Source organism: Epinephelus fuscoguttatus, linkage group LG21 (assembly GCF_011397635.1).
Source record: "Epinephelus fuscoguttatus linkage group LG21, E.fuscoguttatus.final_Chr_v1".
Lineage (NCBI taxonomy): Eukaryota > Metazoa > Chordata > Actinopteri > Perciformes > Serranidae > Epinephelus > Epinephelus fuscoguttatus.
In genome coordinates, this window is record NC_064772.1 from 102823 (window position 1) to 121322 (window position 18500).

The 18500-nt window shown below is 45.9% G+C and overlaps 1 protein-coding gene and 1 long non-coding RNA gene across 2 annotated transcripts in view; one reads left to right on the forward strand and one right to left on the reverse strand.

The window, feature by feature from the left end:
- The window catches only part of LOC125881595 (CBY1-interacting BAR domain-containing protein 2-like), a 62013-nt gene that overhangs the window by 11978 nt on the left and 31535 nt on the right, over window positions 1-18500 (forward strand). The window contains exons 5-7 of the mRNA XM_049564781.1: window positions 15549-15554; window positions 15682-15786; window positions 15878-15991. Of these exons, the coding sequence (XP_049420738.1) occupies window positions 15549-15554; window positions 15682-15786; window positions 15878-15991 (225 nt within the window). The remainder of the gene's footprint in view (window positions 1-15548; window positions 15555-15681; window positions 15787-15877; window positions 15992-18500) is intronic.
- The window catches only part of LOC125881597 (uncharacterized), a 31319-nt gene that overhangs the window by 11247 nt on the left and 1572 nt on the right, over window positions 1-18500 (reverse strand). Inside the window, exon 2 of the long non-coding RNA XR_007448247.1 lies at window positions 16664-16858. This is a non-coding gene — a long non-coding RNA (uncharacterized LOC125881597). The remainder of the gene's footprint in view (window positions 1-16663; window positions 16859-18500) is intronic.

The following is an 18500-nucleotide window of genomic DNA, read 5'->3' on the forward strand; positions in this document are numbered from 1 at the left end:
GCATATTTTGTCAGGCTGTAAAGTTAGCTTGTCACAAGGCCGGTATACATGGCGACATAACCAGGTGTTGAAAAGTTTAGCTACAGACATCGAAGGGAAACAAAGACAGGTAAATTCAGAGGCTTTTAAGAATAGGAGTTTAGCAATTCAGTTTGTCCGTGAGGGGGAGAAATACAGAAGGGATAAGTCAGTAAGGAGGCAAGAGTGTGGCCGCCTAGAAGGTGCTTGTGATTGGGAAATGCAAGTAGATTTAGGGGAAAGCTTGTTGTTCCCCAGGAAATAGTTTGTACCAAGCAAAGGCCTGACATAGTGTTGGGGATCAACACATTAGGCTTCACACGGAGGCACCAAAAATGTTGGGAACATAAATTCAGGCTTCACACGGAGGCACCAAAATGTTGGGATCTAATTGGCTATTGGAAATAATTAATAATTATTAATAGTAATTAATAATTATGTTAAATAATGTGACTTATTTAACATTAAATCACCTCGTGGGGCACCATTCCCGTAAAGGGAAAAATGATAGCCCTAATTATAGGTTGTCAGGCATTTGCACGCCTATACTAGTTTTCATTACGGCTGCATTCTACGGTTTGACCAGCAGGGGGAGTCAAGAGCCATGGGACATGATTGCAAGGTTGTTGGAAAGGGATACCTGGAAATAATGGCTCACTTCTGGAGATATATACATATTTCCTAATAATTACGGCTTTGAAACTTGTATTTACCGACTTTGGCTTCTGTACCACAGCCCCCCAAGCAGCCTCCAGCAAGCCTCACTCTCACTCAGAGTCAGCGGACCCAGAATGGAGTACCAAGGGCACGAAACTTTAAATGGAGTACCGGGGGCACGAAACTCTGGTCAGTGCGGCTATTGGTGTGTAGCCAGGGGAGGGGTGCTTAAGAGTGGGTGCACAGGTCCGGCTGGTGGGCAAGGTCCCTGGAGGGGGCTGGTTGGGATCAAGGGTGCCAAGAATCCAGCCTGGTCCTCTGGGGCTTGCTGGAGGCTTCTAAGGGGCTGTTGCTAGGGAGCCAGAGTCAATAAATACAAGTTTGGAAGCCAGGATTATAAGCAGAGAACCAGGGGAAGGGGGTGAATGTGGAGCCATTTATCCCACAGAGAGTGCTCCAATCCTGGGTAAAGTTCCAGGGATAGATGGGGGAGAAAGTGGAGCCATGTACCCGACACAAAGTGCTCCAATCCTGGGTAAAGTTCCTGGGATAGACGGGGTGAATGTGTAGCTATTTATCCCACAGAGGGTGCTCCAATCCTTGGTAGAGTTCCAGGGATAGATGGGGGAGAAAGTGGAGCCATGTACCCGACACAAAGTGCTCCAATCCTGGGTAAAGTTCCTGGGATAGACGGGGTGAATGTGTAGCTATTTATCCCACAGAGAGTGCTCCAATCCTGGGTAAAGTTCCAGGGATAGATGGGGAAGAAAGTGGAGCCATGTACCCGACACAAAGTGCTCCGATCCTGGGTAAAGGTCCAGGGATAGAGGGGGTGAATGTGGAGCTATTCATCTCACAGAGAGTGCTCCAATCATGGGTAAAGATCCAGGGATAGAGGGGGTGAATGTGGAGCTATTCATCCTACAGAGAGTGCTCCAATCCTGGGTAAAGTTCCAGGGAAAGAGGGGGTGAATGTGGAGCCATTGATCCCACAGAGAGTGCTTCATTCCTGGGTAACTCCATGTACACATCACTCAGGTCCTTATAATTCCGGCTTTGACTCTTGTATTTATGGACTTTAGTCATCAGCCCCCAATCAGTCTCTTGCAAGGACCCCATCCCCAGGCTGTGCTCTGGGGCCCCACGCTGTTCTTCAGACCTGCTACTCAAGAAGGACAGAAAGGTCCTTATAATTACGGCTTTGGAAATTGTATTTATGGACTTTAGCTCATACGCGGCACTTAGTCATGGTGACCAAAGTACACCACCCGAGAACCAGAGGGAGAGGGGATGTTTGTGATGCCCCTACCCATCTCTGAGTGCCCGCTGTCAGCTATGTAGAGAACCAGAGGTTGACGGTTTGTGTCGTTATAATTACGACCTCGAAACTTGTATTTATGGACTTTGACTTCTGTCACTAAGCCCCCAAGCAGCCTCCCCCAATCCCCACAGTCCCATGTTGTATGTTCTAGGGCGGCTGCCTTTCACTCAGACCCCCTAGGCTTAACCCTCTGGGGAACCTGCCCGCCACTCTGACCTGAGGAGTTTGTATATACAAATTTCGAAGCCTTATTTAAAAGGAAACAAACCTCTCCCACTGGTTCTCTGGCGGTGTGTGGACAAGGAGGAAAACTGACACTCGGAGGTTGGGCAGAAGCCTCATAAACTTCCCCTGTGAAAAGCCGTAATGTTAAGAGAGAGAAATGTTCCCCCTATATATTCTGTATTTACTTTTTACTAGATGAAATAAAACAACAGATTTCATTTTGAACATTTGAGAGTATTTATGATCAAAAACATTATTAAAAAAACACCCTTTAAAACAAGCAACAAATAACTTAACATTATCAAAATATATTGCTTTTTCAAATAATGAACAATTTATTCATTTTCATAACAATACAAATAACAAATATAAAACATTAAATGTCTTCAGTCTCCCTGGAGTCTTCAGTCTGGAGGTCTGCAATCAACTTGGAGACGGTTTTCATTTTCATATTAAGGAGTGCACACTTCTTCAAAAGCTCCTCATCCTGGCTCAGAATGTCAGCAATCTAAAGGTCAAACACAATCCATCTTAATTACATGAATAATTTCCACGACATATTTTTCATAGTAAATACCACAATATTTACCATGTCCTTGGCTTTTCTGATGCCATTTTTTAGGTCATCTGTCCAGATTGATGTCCTGCTTTCCTATTGTTAAAAAGAGAAAAATTAAATGGAATACGCAAAAATGATGGATGGGTCCCTCATAAATCTGGATATGTAAGTCTAGAGTGCTTACCACATCTGGGAGTTTCTCCACAGGTATGGTGGCAGATGAAGGTCCAGGTTGAGGTGCAGGATGAGGTGCGGTGACAGGTGGAGGCGCAGGTGGAAGCGCAAGAAGGATGTAACTGTCCTTGTAATCACGGCTTCGAAACTTGTATTTATGGACTCCCTTTTGGTGCTATGTCACCACCTGGTGGCCACTTAGTGAACTTCACCCATTCCTAGCATCTAACTTGGGCCATATTTGCAAGATCTTGAAATTCGGGACTTACCAATTCAAGTCAATGGGAAAAGTCCTTAAATCCTAAGATTGCGATGGCCCACAAGGTGTCGCACTTGCAAACATGAATGGGGAGGATAGAAACTATTTTTTTGGCAACAGCTTCATGAGCTTAAGATTATGGCCTAAAGTGCTGAAACCCCTGACCAGTTAAAGATATCAGTCTCGTAAAATACGCTAAACTATTAATTTGGAGTTTTGATTAATAATTAAATTAATGACAACAACCAAAATTAACAGTAACGCCTGGAGGATCTCAGAGTTCTTGACGCAGCAGAGGTTGACTATTCATTCACTCTTGTGCAACATTAAACAGACGGCAGGTATGACTCCAAAGAATTATATTTATTCACAAACTAGCAAAGCAAACCAAAACACACAAATTCTAACGAACTATATACAAGCTTGGTGTGTATATGTGTGTTGTGTGTGTGTGAGAGAGAGAAAGAAGAGAAAGAAAGACAAAGGAGGGTATGGTGATCAAGGAGCCGTTTAGCCTACAAAACAAAATGGCTGACAACAGAGAACTACCAAAATGGCCGAATCAAGGCTGGCTTCAGGGGGAGGTGTTTGTCTGACCGTGTGGTCAGGACAAAGACAAAGGAAAAGAAGCGGGAACTTTGAGATGCCTGTTTCGGTGTAGCTCTGTTGAAAGCCTATTTGTTAATGAGTCTATGTCAATGTGATTTGTGTTGCAAACGGCCTGGATAGCTTTGGTGAAGCCAACTAAACAATGACCTGACTGGAAACTATCACAACAATAACTCAATAAACAGCATCAAATCACATACAACAAGTTAAACAGTCTTGCTTAGCCTGTAAAGCTGTGATAAGCTATGCCCAGTTGTTACATTACCGATCCTTGAGTGGATGGGAGAAAGAGTCACTTGGTGGTGTGCTGCTTTGTTAGCCGGCAGAAGAAGGCTGGGAAGATGGTTCCAGGTGCAGTCTTTGTTGGGTTCTTTGTTCCAAAGGTGAAACTCTGAGGAAGCTGGTCGCTCAGGGTTTAGTAGAGTTAGACGCTGGGTGCTAACTCACTTAGTTCCTTGTTGCTGGAAAGCTTGTTGCAAACCTTGTGTTTGCAAGAGAGTCCATGATCAATTGCCCTCCCTTTAGTGGTTTGGGCTATGGAGCAAGGGTCTGGGCCTCTGGGCTGGTCCAGAAAGAGGTGTGCAGCTGTTAAACAGCTGGAGCAAGAGAGAGAAGGCTGAAGGGAGCAGACCTTGTACCTTGTACTGACTGCATCCCAACATTCCTGATAATCTACATGAGTCTGATCTCTGTCATACATGAGTGTGAAATGCAGTGGCAGAGTGGGGGTGTGTGCTGTGTCATAATGCATACGAATCCACACCTCCCATTCAGTCCATTTTTGTCTGAGATTTGACTCTTGTGGTGTCATTTGGAGCCAATAGGCAAGAGCTTGTTGCTTTCCTATTGCATCTTGAGGTAGTTGTGCCATCATGTTTTGTGGGGGTTCATCTGGGAAGTCCAGATACAGTCCATCTTGAGTGCGCATGATTTTTGCTTTTAATGGGCACAGAATGTCTCTTCCAAGCAGGTTTACTGGAGTGTGGGCTGAATATAGCAAAGGTGCACATATGACTCTGCCTGCAATGAGCATTGGAACAGGCTCAGTTAGTGGTATGACCTGTGATTTACCAGAGAAGCCTATTGTCTTTATTGATGACTTAGAGAGGGGGAAGCTGGAGCCTTCTTTTCCAATGCATGAGTATGTGGCTCCTGTGTCTACCATAAACGGGTACTCACGCTCATGGATGACAACAGGTATGATGGGTTCATCATGTGACTGTAGTGATATAGCTGGTGACATCAGTTCCCCCTCAGGCTCCTCTGGGCACCCCTACCAGGGGCGTCCTTGTTCACCACTGGGCCAGTTTTGTGCTGGACCTTCCCATGGATTACTAGGGCATTGGGCCCATATGTGGCCTGGTTGACCACACCCCCAACAGAGGTTATCAGGTGGAGCCTGATTGGCTCCTGGATAGCTTGCGCCCATGTGGGGCGGTCCTGGTTGCTGATTGGATAAGTCCTGATAGACATGCTGGTTGCCTGGTATGTAATTTCTGCCCCCTTTCCAGCCTCCCCGAAGTGTTGTAAATGCTGGATCTCCTCGTCCTCTGCCTCGGCCCTGCCCTCTGAGGGGTCGTTGGCCACTGCCACCTCTTGGTGTTTGTTGGTAATAATAATGGTGATGTGTAGCGCTGGCTGGGGTGACTGTCCCTGCTGCGTTGGGGTCAGAAGGACTTGACTGCAGGGGCACTTGTGGCTGTGTCGCCTGGTGAGGTGTTTGGGTTGCTGTAACCAGAGGGGCTTGAACCTTAGTTTTTTCTTTTTCTTTCTCCTTTTTAACCAGCTTGCTCAATTCTCCCAGCTGTAGTTGTGTCAGCTTGTTGGCCAGTTGTTTATTATCCTCTTCTATTTTCTTTTTGTTTTTTCTGTAGAGCTCCACATGATGGACAATGTGTTCTGAAAACAATGGCCAGTCCATTTTCATCAATCCTACAACGCCCTCCAAGCAGCATTGTACCTCTTCTGGCATAGCCTTTTTCACCATCATTTTAAATAGACTCTGAGTTGTTTTATTGGCATTCCATGCTTCCACTGTCTCTTCTTTCCACCTTTTCTGGAAGCTGTGTAGGAACTTAGAGGGACCCTTAATTGCCTCCACATGCTAGCCTCCGAAGCCCAGCCAATCATGTGAATTAGATCCAATAGCTCCATGCGACTGTGCATCTGTAAAGATCTCCTGGGTGACTTGTTTTCCTGCCATGTAAGTGAGTAAGGCTTTGATGTCTCCGGCCGCCAACTGTATGCCAGCTGTGATTTCTTCCAAAGCCATGATCCACTTGTCAGCTCCATCTGTAAGCACGGGCAGGCGTTCTGCTAGCCCTATCATGTCCATAAAGGGCCAGGGCTCATACTGTTTTCTTCCACTAGACTTAGTCACAATAGGGCACATAGATGTGCCGTCTGACTCCTCATAATCAGAATCCGATGGGCTTGGGGGTCTGTCAAGTACCTTCCCACCCCTCAGTTCCATGCCTTTATGGCTCCGCCCCTTGCTATCAGCTGCCAGTCTGACTGCCTGTACCTTCTGAGGTGGTGTCTTACTGGATTCCATCATGCCTCTGAGTGTCAGAGTAATGTGCTCAGTGTTAGGGCTGGCTTGAAGTTCCTTTTCCCCTCGTTGGGGGTGCTGGGGTAGTTTAAGGTCTTCTTCTAGGGCCTTTATGCTCTGGCTCATTTGGTCTATCCTCTGATCTTTTTGTTTTATCATTTCCTGCCATGTTTGAAACAGGTCCTCATGGCTGTTGTTATGTGATGACAGCCCTGCTGCAGTACCATTTTCTTGACTGTGTCCGCTTCTGTCGGCCTGCATGGACCTTACTGCATCGCTTGGACCCGGTGGTGGGTCGACAGTAGCTGAGTGTCTGCGATGGTGCTTCTTTGACAGCTGATATTCTGCCTCGAGCAGCCTTTCCAACTCTTGTTCGTCCAAGTCACTGTGGCGCCTGGGTCGTCGCGCCTGTCTCTCCCTTTTCTGTTCCTGTATTTCTTCTGCAGGAAATTGGTTTTTCTCAGTTGGAAGACTTAAGAAGCTAGAGTGGTAGGGTCGGTGTTTTTCGAGTCTTCCCTTTTTCAGTCGTCTCTGCCACCCATTCTCACTCTGTCCTTGGGGCAGAGCCCGCTCTTTAGTGGGAGGGGTCTCCTTGTCACTGAGCCGTTCTATCACCTCCATGTCTGTGGTCTGATAGCAGGTGTTATTCATCCAGTCGTGGGGCACCTTAAGAGACTTGTCTGTCTCATACTCATCAGTTTGTTCATCCTCCTCATCGTCTGTCGATCCATCAGTGCTCTCAGTTTCTGAGGGAGGCTCCATTTCCAATTTTAGTTTTCGTCGAGGCTCCTGTAGTCCCTTCCTGTTGGGTTTCTGTTTGGTATTTTTGGTATTCTTGGTCAAGGTCACTGTAAATTTCCCTTGTACCTGATCCTCTATTTCCATGTCCTTTGACTGCCAGAGTGGATATTGTCCTATTGCTGACTGTGTTAGATCTTGTGGGTATGGGGGCGGTGGTGGTGTGGGTAGAGGTGGTGCTGTAGGTGTCACAGGGGCTGCAGGCGTCATCTCTTCCTGATCCTGCTGTTCTTTTTCCTTCTCTTCCTGCTGCACCATCATTTTTGCACCAGCCTGTTTAAACCATCCCAGCACCTCCCTTTCTTTGGCTCTTTTGTTTTTTAGCTTGTAGCTCGTTTTAGTGTCATGAGCTTCTTTATGCCTCAATTCTGTCTCCACTTCATCACAGCATGCCAGATTGAAAGTACCCTCCAGGGGCCAGCGATTCTTTCCCGATGTTCTTTTATGCCACTTTGCTACACAATGTTGGATGCTTTTAGCCCTGTTTGGGTGCTGTCTCATTACTAGCTCCACTGGGGTTAAGACCCTCTTTTCCATCTTTTCCTGATTGGCCCCCATGAATCCCTGTTTTACCTCACTGGCTCTTGGGATCTCTGGTATCTCATCTGTCTCTTTTGTACGTATTAGTACTATGATTTTCCCTACTGTTATGGCAGTTTTATATTTCTTTTCTTTGAATGGATTGTACTCTAACTTGTGTGACCCATCCCCTAGTGGAACAGGGGTTAAGCTACTGGCCCGTCCTTATATTTGTCACACAAGGTCTGTAATAGAAAGTTTAGTGAATAGGGAATCCACAGTCTACGCAAAATCTCTTCCCATGGGGCACCTGGAAACTGTTCTTTTACTTCTTTTAGGTTAACGAACTTAGTGATCTGCCAAAGTTTTTGTTTAATCTCTTGCTCGCTTTGCCAATGCTCTACCCCCTCATTATCTAAGTAGGTTCGTTCCAACCAAAAATGTGTACGTATTCCTTTATATTCTATAGGGCTCTCAGTCAGACAATATTCTTCTTCCCAAATCTCGTCTTCAACAATCTCTCCCTCTTCCATCTATTTTTAGATGCTCTGTATTTCTCTCTGAGCCCACCTCAAAGTCTTCTACAACAGTTTGATTTATTAGTTAATTCCCCTGTTCTGGCTGCATTCCTTACTGCTGACTGTATTCCTCACTGCTGGCTGTGTTCCTCACCCCCTCCCTTCGTACTCTCTGTTAAGTCAGTCTCCCAATGATTTGTCAGTCTTTTTACAGTTACATTTTGTTTAACACTTTACCATATTTACAATACTTTATACAACACTTCATGCATAACTTTTTAGGCAGATTATATCACGTTCACTACTGTTTACTTGACACTTCTAAATATGTTACAGTATATGCACAACAACTTTATGATTTACAGTTAAGGATTTTTACACATTTTGTACACTTTGATCGATCTGTTAGCTATTTTTTTTTGTTTTCTCTTTTTCCTTTGTCTCTTAGGCCTTTTTTCAACTCTTTTCCAGCATTCTGCCCGTTCAGACCTGTTTATCTATGGTGACTCCCCCGCTCTCTTGACTGAGAGATCGCCCTTTAAACAGCAGTATCCACAGAAGCTTTTTATGTCTCTGTAACCCTATATCCGCCCGTGCAGTCCTGCCGTCCAACACAGCACACCTGCCCCTACAAGCTTAAAGGTGTGCCGAAAGGATAGGCAGTGGTATCCACGGATATGGTTTTATGTATCTCTATTTTCTCTTTTACTCTGCTTTTTCTTTTTCAGCTCTCATTTACCGGTTTTTGTATCTCTTTTCCTGTTTTAACTCTTACAGGTCTTTTGTCATGTACTTTTTCTTAATACTTTAAATACTTTAAATGCCTTAACTATCTTATTACTTGTGTTCCATACATTCAGCACACACACATTCTCTCTTTCCGCACCACGATCACACCTGTTGCAGCAGACCCAACCATCTCCAGTGATGTTAGTTGCCTTTTTTGTAATATGTTTAACTATTTTCCATTTTTTTCAATTTAATCAATCTGTCACAATTACGTTAATCAATTCATCATAATTAGATTTAATCAATTCATCATAATTAGGTTCTTTAGGAGAGGAGTTTGTCAAATACCTTTGACCTGGGTGGCTCCCAGCACTGCACCCCAGACACACCTGGTTTAGACAGAAAAAAGCTCTGCTTACCTTATTTGGTGGCCACCTGTGTGTCTGGCGCACAGCCCAGTGCTCCCGGTCTCTGGCTCCGACCCTCCTTCCCTCCTGGCTGCGCTCGCCAACCTGAAGGGGCAAAAATCGGTGCCTGGAAGTGGGCCTGTAGGCTCCCGACCTTGTCCTCAACGATGCTTCTCAATTGTCCTCAGGTGTCAGTCTGGTACCTTGGATTCAACTAAACAGCACTCAAGAAAACACTGGAGACAGGCAGAATCCGATGCAATCGAGTTTAATGTGTTCACAAGCTTAACACATACAACTCATCGAGTCAAGCCCCAGAGCTGGACTGAAAACCACTTCTCAGCTCATCTGCTTTTATGCTGGTGGAGACTGGGTGGAGTCTCCACCTCTTTTTGCTAATCCATCCCACTTTAACCCAATTCTATTGGTGGACACCTTTTTCTTTTTGTCCAATCATGAGCAGGCCCATTTTTAATGGTGTAATACTTTCGCTTGGAGCCTGGAATTCCCCAAGTTTTCCACCCTTAGCTCCGGATTCACTTTCACTTTATTTTTAAAAAAACGTGAATTTTAGGGACTTTCTTTATGCAGCCCCTTGTGCCCTTATGTGCTCTCATGCAATATGAACCTTTAATGTGCACTAGATAATACAAACATTTGAATGTGTGTGTGTGTTATCATTACACAAAGCATGATAGGTTACACTTGAATGCGTGTGTGCTTTAGTATATGGATACAATGTGAACTTCTATTATGAATACTTTGACGTGTATATCAATGTATATCAATGTTTTAACACATATAGATGCACCACACTCAGTATTATAAGAACTTATACGTTAAACATGGTTATGTGATGGTCACATGGCTTTGTTTTCTTAATCACCTGTGCAGTGTAACCATTCTACTTGATCAGGAATTGTCTTTTTACACTACAACGCCCAGACAGTCCTCTCCCCAGCAACTTCCATCAGCTCTTCCACGGGAACCCCGAGGCGTTCCCAGGCCAGCCGGGTGATGTAGTCCCTCCAGCGTGTTCTGGGGCGGCCCTGAGGTCTCCTCCCGGTTGGACACACCCGAAACACCTCCCAAGGGAGGCGTCCGGAAGGCATCCTTACCAGATGCCCGAACTACCTCAACTGGCTCCTCTCGATGTGGAGGAGCAGCGGCTCTACTCCGAGTCCCTCCCGGATGTCTGAGCTCCTCACCCTATCCCTAAGGCTGAGCCCAGCCACCCTGCAGAGAAAACTCATTTCGGCCGCTTGTACTCGCGATCTCATTCTTTCAGTCACTACCCAGAGCTCGAGACCATAGGTGAGGGTTGGAACATAGATCGACCGATAAATCAAGAGCTTCGCTTTCTGGCTAAGCTCCCTCTTCACCACAACGGACCGGTTAAGCGCCTGCATCACTGCTGATGCCGCCCCAATCCAGCTGTCAATCTCCTGCTCCATCCTACCCTCACTCGTGAACAAGATCCCAAGATACTTAAACTCCTCCACCTGAGGAAGGACCTCCCCCCCGACCTGGAGTGGGCAATCCACCCTTTTCCAGCTGAGGACAATGGCCTCAGACTTGGAGGTGCTGATTCTCATCCCAGCCGCTTCACACTCGGCTGCGAACAGTCCCAGCGAGAGCTGGAGGTCACTGTTCGATGGAGCTAGGAGGACCACGTCATCCGCAAAAAGCAGGGACGAGATCCTTCCATCACTGAACCTGACACCCTCCACCACTCGGCTGTGCCTACAAATTCTGTCCATGAAAGTTATGAACAGAACCGGTGACAAAGGGCAGCCCTGGTGGAGTCCAGCCCTCACCGGGAACAGGTCCGACTTACTGCCAGCCATGCGAACCAGACTCATGCTCCTTCGGTACCGGGACTGGATGGCCTTTAGCAAGGGGCCACCAACCCCATACTCCCGGAGCACCCCCCACAGGATGCCCCTGGGGACACAGTCGTAAGCCTTCTCCAAATCCACATAACACATGTGGACTAGTTGGGCAAACTCCCATGCCCCCTCCAGCACCCTGGTGAGGGTAAAGAGCTGGTCCACGGTTTCATCCGGGACGAAAACCACATTGCTCCTCCTCAATCTGAGGTTCAACTATCGACCGGACCCTCCTCTCTAGCACCCTGGAGTAGACCTTACCGGGTAGGCTGAGGAGTGTGATCCCCTTGTAGTTGGAACACACCCTCTGGTCCCCTTTCTTGAAAATGGGGACCACCACCCCGGTCTGCCACTCCAGAGGCACTGCCCCCGATGTCCACGCAATGTTGCAGAGGCGTGTCAGCCAGGACAGCCCTACAACATCCAGAGCCTTGAGATATCCAGGACGAATCTCATCCACCCCCGGGGCTCCGCTGCCTCGGAGTTGTTTCACTACCTCAGCAACTTCTGCCCCAGAAATTGGACGACCTGCCCCCGAGACCCCCCTCTCTGTTTCCTCACTGGAATACATGTTGGTGGGATTGAGGAGCTCCTCAAAGTATTCCTTCAACCGCCCAACAATGTCCCCAGTTGACGTCAGCAGCTCCCCGTCCCAACTGTAAACAGTGTGAGCAAGTTGCCGCCTTCCCCCCCGAGGCACCGGACGGTTTGCCAGAACCTCTTTGGAGCCGATCGATAGTCTTCCTCCATGGCCTCACCGAACTCCTCCCACGCCCGAGTTTTTGCCTCCATGACTGCCACCGCTGCGCTCCGCTTGGCCTGCCAGTACCTGTTAGCTGCTTCCGGAGACCCACAGACCAACCATGCTCTGTAGGCCTCCTTCTTCAGCCTGACGGCTCCCCTCACCTCTGGTGTCCACCAGCGGGTTCAGGGATTACTGCCGCGACTGGCCCCAGCAGCCTTGCGGCCACAGCTCACTACCACTGCCTCGACAATGGCAGAGCGGAACAAGGCCCATTCGGACTCAATGTCCCCCTCTGCCCTCGGGACGTGGTCGAAGCTCTCCCGGAGGTGGGAGTTGAAGATCATCTGGACAGGTTCTTCCACCAGGCATTCCCAGCAGACCCTCACTGTTCATTTGGGCCTGCCAGGTCTGTGCGGCGTCTTCCCCCACCATCTGATCCAACTCACCACCAGGTGGTGATCAGTTGACAGCTCTGCTCCTCTCTTCACCCGAGTGTCCAGAACATATGGCCGCAGGTCAAATAATACGACTATAAAGTCGATCATTGACCTGCGACCTAGGTTGTCCTGGTGCCACGTGCACCGATGGACATCCTTATGTTTGAACATGGTGTTAGTTATGGCCAAACTGCGACCTGCACAGAAGTCCAATAATTGAACACCACTCGGGTTCAGATCGGGCAGGCCGTTCCTCCCAGTCACACCCCTCCAGGTCCCGCTGTCATTGCCCACATGAGCGTTGAAGTCCCCCAGCAGAACAATGGAGTACCCAGTCAGGGCACTGTCCAGCACCCGTCCCAGGGACTCCAAAAAGGGCGAGTAATCTGAACTGTTGTTCAGCGCATAAGCACAGGCAACAGTCAGGACCCGTTCCCTGACCCGAAGGCGCAGGGAAGCAACCCTTTCGTCTACCGGGGTAAACCCCAACGTACAGGCAGAGAGTGTGGGGGCTATCAGAAAGCCCACCCCGGCCCTCCGCCTCTCACCCTGAGCAACTCCAGCGAAGGAGAGAGTCCAACACCTCTCAAGGACTAGGGTTCCAGAGCTGGAACTATGTGTCGAGGTGAGGCCGACTATATCTAGCCGGTAGTGCTCAACCTCTTCCACAAGCTCCGGCTCCTTCCCCGCCAGAGAGGTGACATTCCATGTCCCAAGAGCCAACTTCTGTAACCGAGGATTGGACTGCCAAGGCCCCGCCTTGGTCTGCTGCCCAATCCACATTGCACTGAACCCTTCTGGATCCCTCTGCGGGTGGTGGGCCTGCAGGGGGACGAGCCCATGTAGCTGGTTCGGGCCGGGCCCGGCCGGACCCCATGGGTGAAGGCCCGACCACCAGGCGCTCGCCCACAGGCCCCAACCCCAGGCCTGGCTCCACGTGTACCCGGTAACCCTCTGGGCCGGGTACACGTGTCCTTGTTTGTATCCATCATGAAGGGTCTTTTGAACCGTTCTTCGTCTGACCCTTCGCCCAGAACCAATCTGCCATGGGAAAGTGCCCCCGACAGCATAGCTCCAAGGGTCATTAGGGCACTCAAACTCCTCCACCACGATAAGGTAACGGTTCTCGGAGGAGCTGTCTCATTGTGTCATATGGATTACTGTTAATTTATTATGTTGATCTGTTCTGTACAACATCTATTGCACGTCTGTCCATCCTGGAAGAGGGATCCCTCCTCATTTGCTCCTCCTGAGGTTTTTACCGTTTTTTTTCCCCGTTAAAGGGTTTTTTTGGGGGGAGTTTTTCCTTATCTGCAGTGAGGGTCCAAAGGACCAAAGGACAGAGGGATGTCGTATGCTGTAAAGCCATATGAGGCAAATTGTGATTTGTGATATTGGGCTTTATAAATAAGATTGATAAAATTGATTGATTGATTATCTCTGTGCTCTGCCTTATGCCATCTCTCCCTCTGTTTTAAGGACTCACCAGCCACAGCTCCTGTCTCTTCAGAGTCTGCCATTGCTGTCTCTCCATGCTCGCTGACATTCAATTTCAGTATAGTAGCTCTGTAGTAGTGTTAGCTAGGATGAGGGTAGCAGGTGGGCCCCTCTATTTTAGGACGGGCTACAATGGAGAAATAAGGCACCTCCTTCCTTCTGCTAGCCTGGGACTCCGCCTTAGGCAAGCAGTAGCACTCCCTTTGCCTCCCTTTGTTATGGGTCAAATAGCAACTGGGCAGCTCTGAGTGCTAGTAGGCCTACTGTTGGCTACAGTAACACTGAGTGTTAGCACAGTAACTGCGTAATCAATTTCTCCTCCTTTTGATTGTCTTCATTAACAAAATTGGTGCATATTTAAATAAAATATTTCAGAAAATTTGTAATACAAAAAATACTTGTCTTAATATGAGTGATCAACTGGGCAAGTTACATGGGGATATCTATTAGTTAATTTTTCGCTCTATTTGTAGTGTTTTGCCTACACGGGTGTAAGTTTGTTTACAGAGTGATAACTATAATTAAGCTACTAGATAGGCAGGGCTATCATACCAAAATATAAACTAGAGACCTGTAGAGTGATAAAAATGCCAAAATTGTTGGGTCCCCGTGGGTGATAGGGGCCTACCAAGTTGTGAAAACGATCCCTTTAGCCCCTGTACTAATAGGGCCGCATTCTATTTATCTGTTTGAAGTTCTGGCTGCACTAGTTACCTGTCAGGGGCTGGTGACATCAGATGGTGAGGTGAATAATCTAATAACCTACTTTTATGATAAGATGACATTGTTTGGCACATATAAATGCAATTTTGGGGTGATTGGCTTATTTGCCTTTTGGATTTTTTATTGCTTTACTATGTCCGCCTGTAATTCATGTGTGTTTAGGTGTATACATTTTTTAAAAGGAGCAAGGTACTGATGAAATCTTTGCTACACTGTGTGCAGCAACTGTCTGTGAACATTCAGTCCAAATTTGGTGACATTCTGATAATTATTTCCCGAGATTCGTGTGATAAGGCAGATACTGTCCCTTTTGGAGAAGCCTCAATTTTGACTGTTTTCAGTTTTGGGGAGGACCCAAAGATCATCCAAAACTTTTTATTAAGCTACTACATAGGCAGGTCTATCATACTAAAATGTAAACTAGAGACATAGATAAAGTCAAAAATACCAAAATTGTTTAGTCCCTTTAAGTGATACCAATTTATGAAAATTAGCCCCTTGGCCCCTGGACTATTAGAACATGAAACCTTTCACATTATAAGTGATCACTTATAACATAAAATATTTTATAAGACAGATAGTATTGTTTTAACAATTAAAGGTTCTTGTTATAATGTGAAAATATCCTGTTATGACATAAAGGTATCTTGTTAAAAACTGAAAAATGTTGTTATCAGGATAAAGTTTTCCCTTTAATACCTGATACTAATTTTTTCTTCTTTTTTTCTGATTTGGCATCAAGATGTCGACATAAGCTGCTGGGTGGATGGATGTCTTATTAATATAAGGAAAATGCCCTAACCTCATGACCAAATACCTCATGAATAAATAACGCCATAAAAATAGATAGGTTGAATATGTTTGTAAAAATATATTACATACTTGAGAATATTTTCTTGACAAAACCTTTCAGTCCCAGGTAATGTACATGTTTTTCATATTTTCTTCTCAATATCATCACATTACCAACCCTTCAAGCAGCTCATACTGACTGTAAGGTAAAGCTTTGTGTATTGTATTGTATTGTATTGTATGTTAATTGACAGGCAGAAGTAAATGCTCAGAAGGCTTCCAACAATGCCCAGCGCAACATCAGACAACTGGAGGAGACCATCACAGACTTCCAGAGACAGAAGCTAGAGGATATCAAAGTCAGTCTCACACTTACGCACTTACACAAACATCCTTCGGCAGTTAAAACATTAATATCCCCCTGACAAAACCATTGCTTTGTTTTCACAGAGGATTTTCACAGACTTCATCACAGTGGAGATGCTCTTCCATGCTAAAGTGCTGGAGGTCTATGCACATTCATACCACAACCTGGAAGAAATGAACACTCAAAAGGATCTGGAGGTAGCTTTATCTAATGACACAGCTGATAACAATTGAAACAACATCGTGTGATTACTGATCTAACTGTAAAGATAGACTTAGTGTCCAACTAGCTCTCCAGCTCTCCATCATAGCCAAAGCCCACCTGAGAGGTGGCGTCAGATAGTCAGACTCATCAGATCCAAGAGGTATCTTAACATCGCGTCGTCAGAGTATCCTAAGAGTCGAGACATCACGACAGGGCTCTGGACTGGATAGAGTGCTACAGAGATGGCCCTCTGTCAGTCTCCCATCTATGCACAGGAACATGAAAGCTATTTAAGAGTAACCACTGAGTCGGCAAAACCTGGCCACAGCCACAAAAAAGCAAATATTGTATTTAAATAATAAGGGGTGAAAAGGGTTGCTACAAATAAACCGAGGGTGCAAATTAGTGGGGGTAATGTATGGATGCGTGTATGCGGTATAAGATTATGTAAGAGTAGTGTAACCAGAGGGGTGTGTGGATGCAGTTTGGGTGTGGATATCAGTAATCTCTCAAGACAGATTCTGCAATTTACATTGTAGAATCTGTCGGCAGCCCTTTGTGAAAGACGACTGGGGGGGGGGGTTGTACGATGCTGCGCTTTAGCCAATCACAATGGAGGGGGCGTGGCCAAGATGTGCAGGTGTCCCCAGGAAATGTGTACCTACAGAAACAGCAAGAGCCAGCCTCTATGGTGGTGGCAAAACATTCCGCATCTCCTGGCTCTGTGTCTCGGTGGTGCGGGTCTCCGGGGAGCACGCCCCGCTTGTTCCCTTGGACCAGCTCCGCACCCATGGAACTGACACAGAGTGTCTCGACTCCCGGACTGGACCCGAGGTCCGAGCTGGACCCACAACATCCACCTTATAAATGACAAAACAAGGGGGGGAAATGGCAATGTGGTGAAACAGAAGCAAGTCAATCCCCATAGACCCCCATGTTAAAATGCTCAACTTTACAGTAGAAATAAACATGTTTACAGCCTGGTACAAAAAACGGTGACAGATGGCACCATCACGGGTGGCTAACTAGCATGTTACGTAGCCACTGTCTGTCTGCTCGGTGTCGTTTCAGCTAATTCGCGTCCATGTTCAAGCCAGTGAATCTGTCCTCTTAGCCGTGTTTGTGTCTTTTGGATATTTTTTTAAAGCAAATATTGTATTATGGCTTGCTGTTCGATTAATTGACCATCCAGGAAGTCTGTGCTCCAGTTTTTTCGGTAAGTGAAATTCGGAAGTTCTAGTATTATTTTATTTATGTTTAAATGTTAGCACTAATTAGCGGGTATCGGTGTCTGCGGTCACCACCTAGCTTGTCAGCTTATTATCATGATTATTGAGCCTTTATTTAGGACATGTAAAATCACATTGAGACCAAAGGTCTCATTTTCAAGTGTGACCTGTATCACAGCAGCAAAATCCGCATCAAGTTACAGAGCAACAGACAATACAATACAAAACAAGCTTAGCTCGTTAACTAGCTAACTAGCCAGCTAACGGTTAGCCTTCGAGCAAGACGCCAATCCGGGATGCATTGAAGTCAGAACCTAACAGAGAAGTGTTAGGATTTAGGCATTTAGGGAGATAATATTTTGAACAGAAGGCGTCTGTGTGAGGTTTGAAAATAAAGGTCCACCACTTTAGTTAGCTAACGTTTTGCAATGATAATGTTAAATTTGTCATATGAGCAATGTAACGTTAACATAACATTAAGGCAATACTTGTAAAGTAATATATGTGTTAGGTTACCTACTTCACAGACTCTTTTACATGCAAACAATACAACTTAAATTACTTCAATGTTCAACAGATCATAATCAATTTATTTTAGCAAAAAAAAAAGGTGGTGGAGTCATCACAGTCCTCATATTCTGTGTGTGTAAATTAAAAAGTGGCAAACCGTGTGAAATTACAATAAGGTGTGTAACGTAATTAAAAAAAAACCTAATGTGACATTTGACTGTCACATGAAAAATATTAAGAAAATAAGTGTAGGATATAGGCCTGTAGCTACACAACAATAAATAATACATAGAATATGAGGACTGTGATGACTCCACCACCTTTTTTTTTGCTAAAATAAATTGATTATGATCTGTTGAACATTGAAGTAATTTAAGTTGTATTGTTTGCATGTAAAAGAGTCTGTGAAGTAGGTAACCTAACACATATATTACTTTATTATCTATTTCTCTGTGTAAAGTTTTCCTCTAGGTGACCCAGAAAGACTGGACCAGTGGACACTCAACAGGAGAGGACAGAACTGGACTCCCAACAAGACTTCCATCTGTGCAGTGAACACTTTGAGAGTCATCACTTCAGCACTGACTCCAGGATGAAGACACCTTTTTTCATACAGTACCTCACAGAGTCAAGAAACTTATTAGTTCAAAATGATGAATTATTGACCATAATACATTTAAATGCATTACATATATTACTAATTTTCATACATTACTAAGTACTCAATTAGGGCACAGCTTGCTCTGAACTGTTACTGATGAGG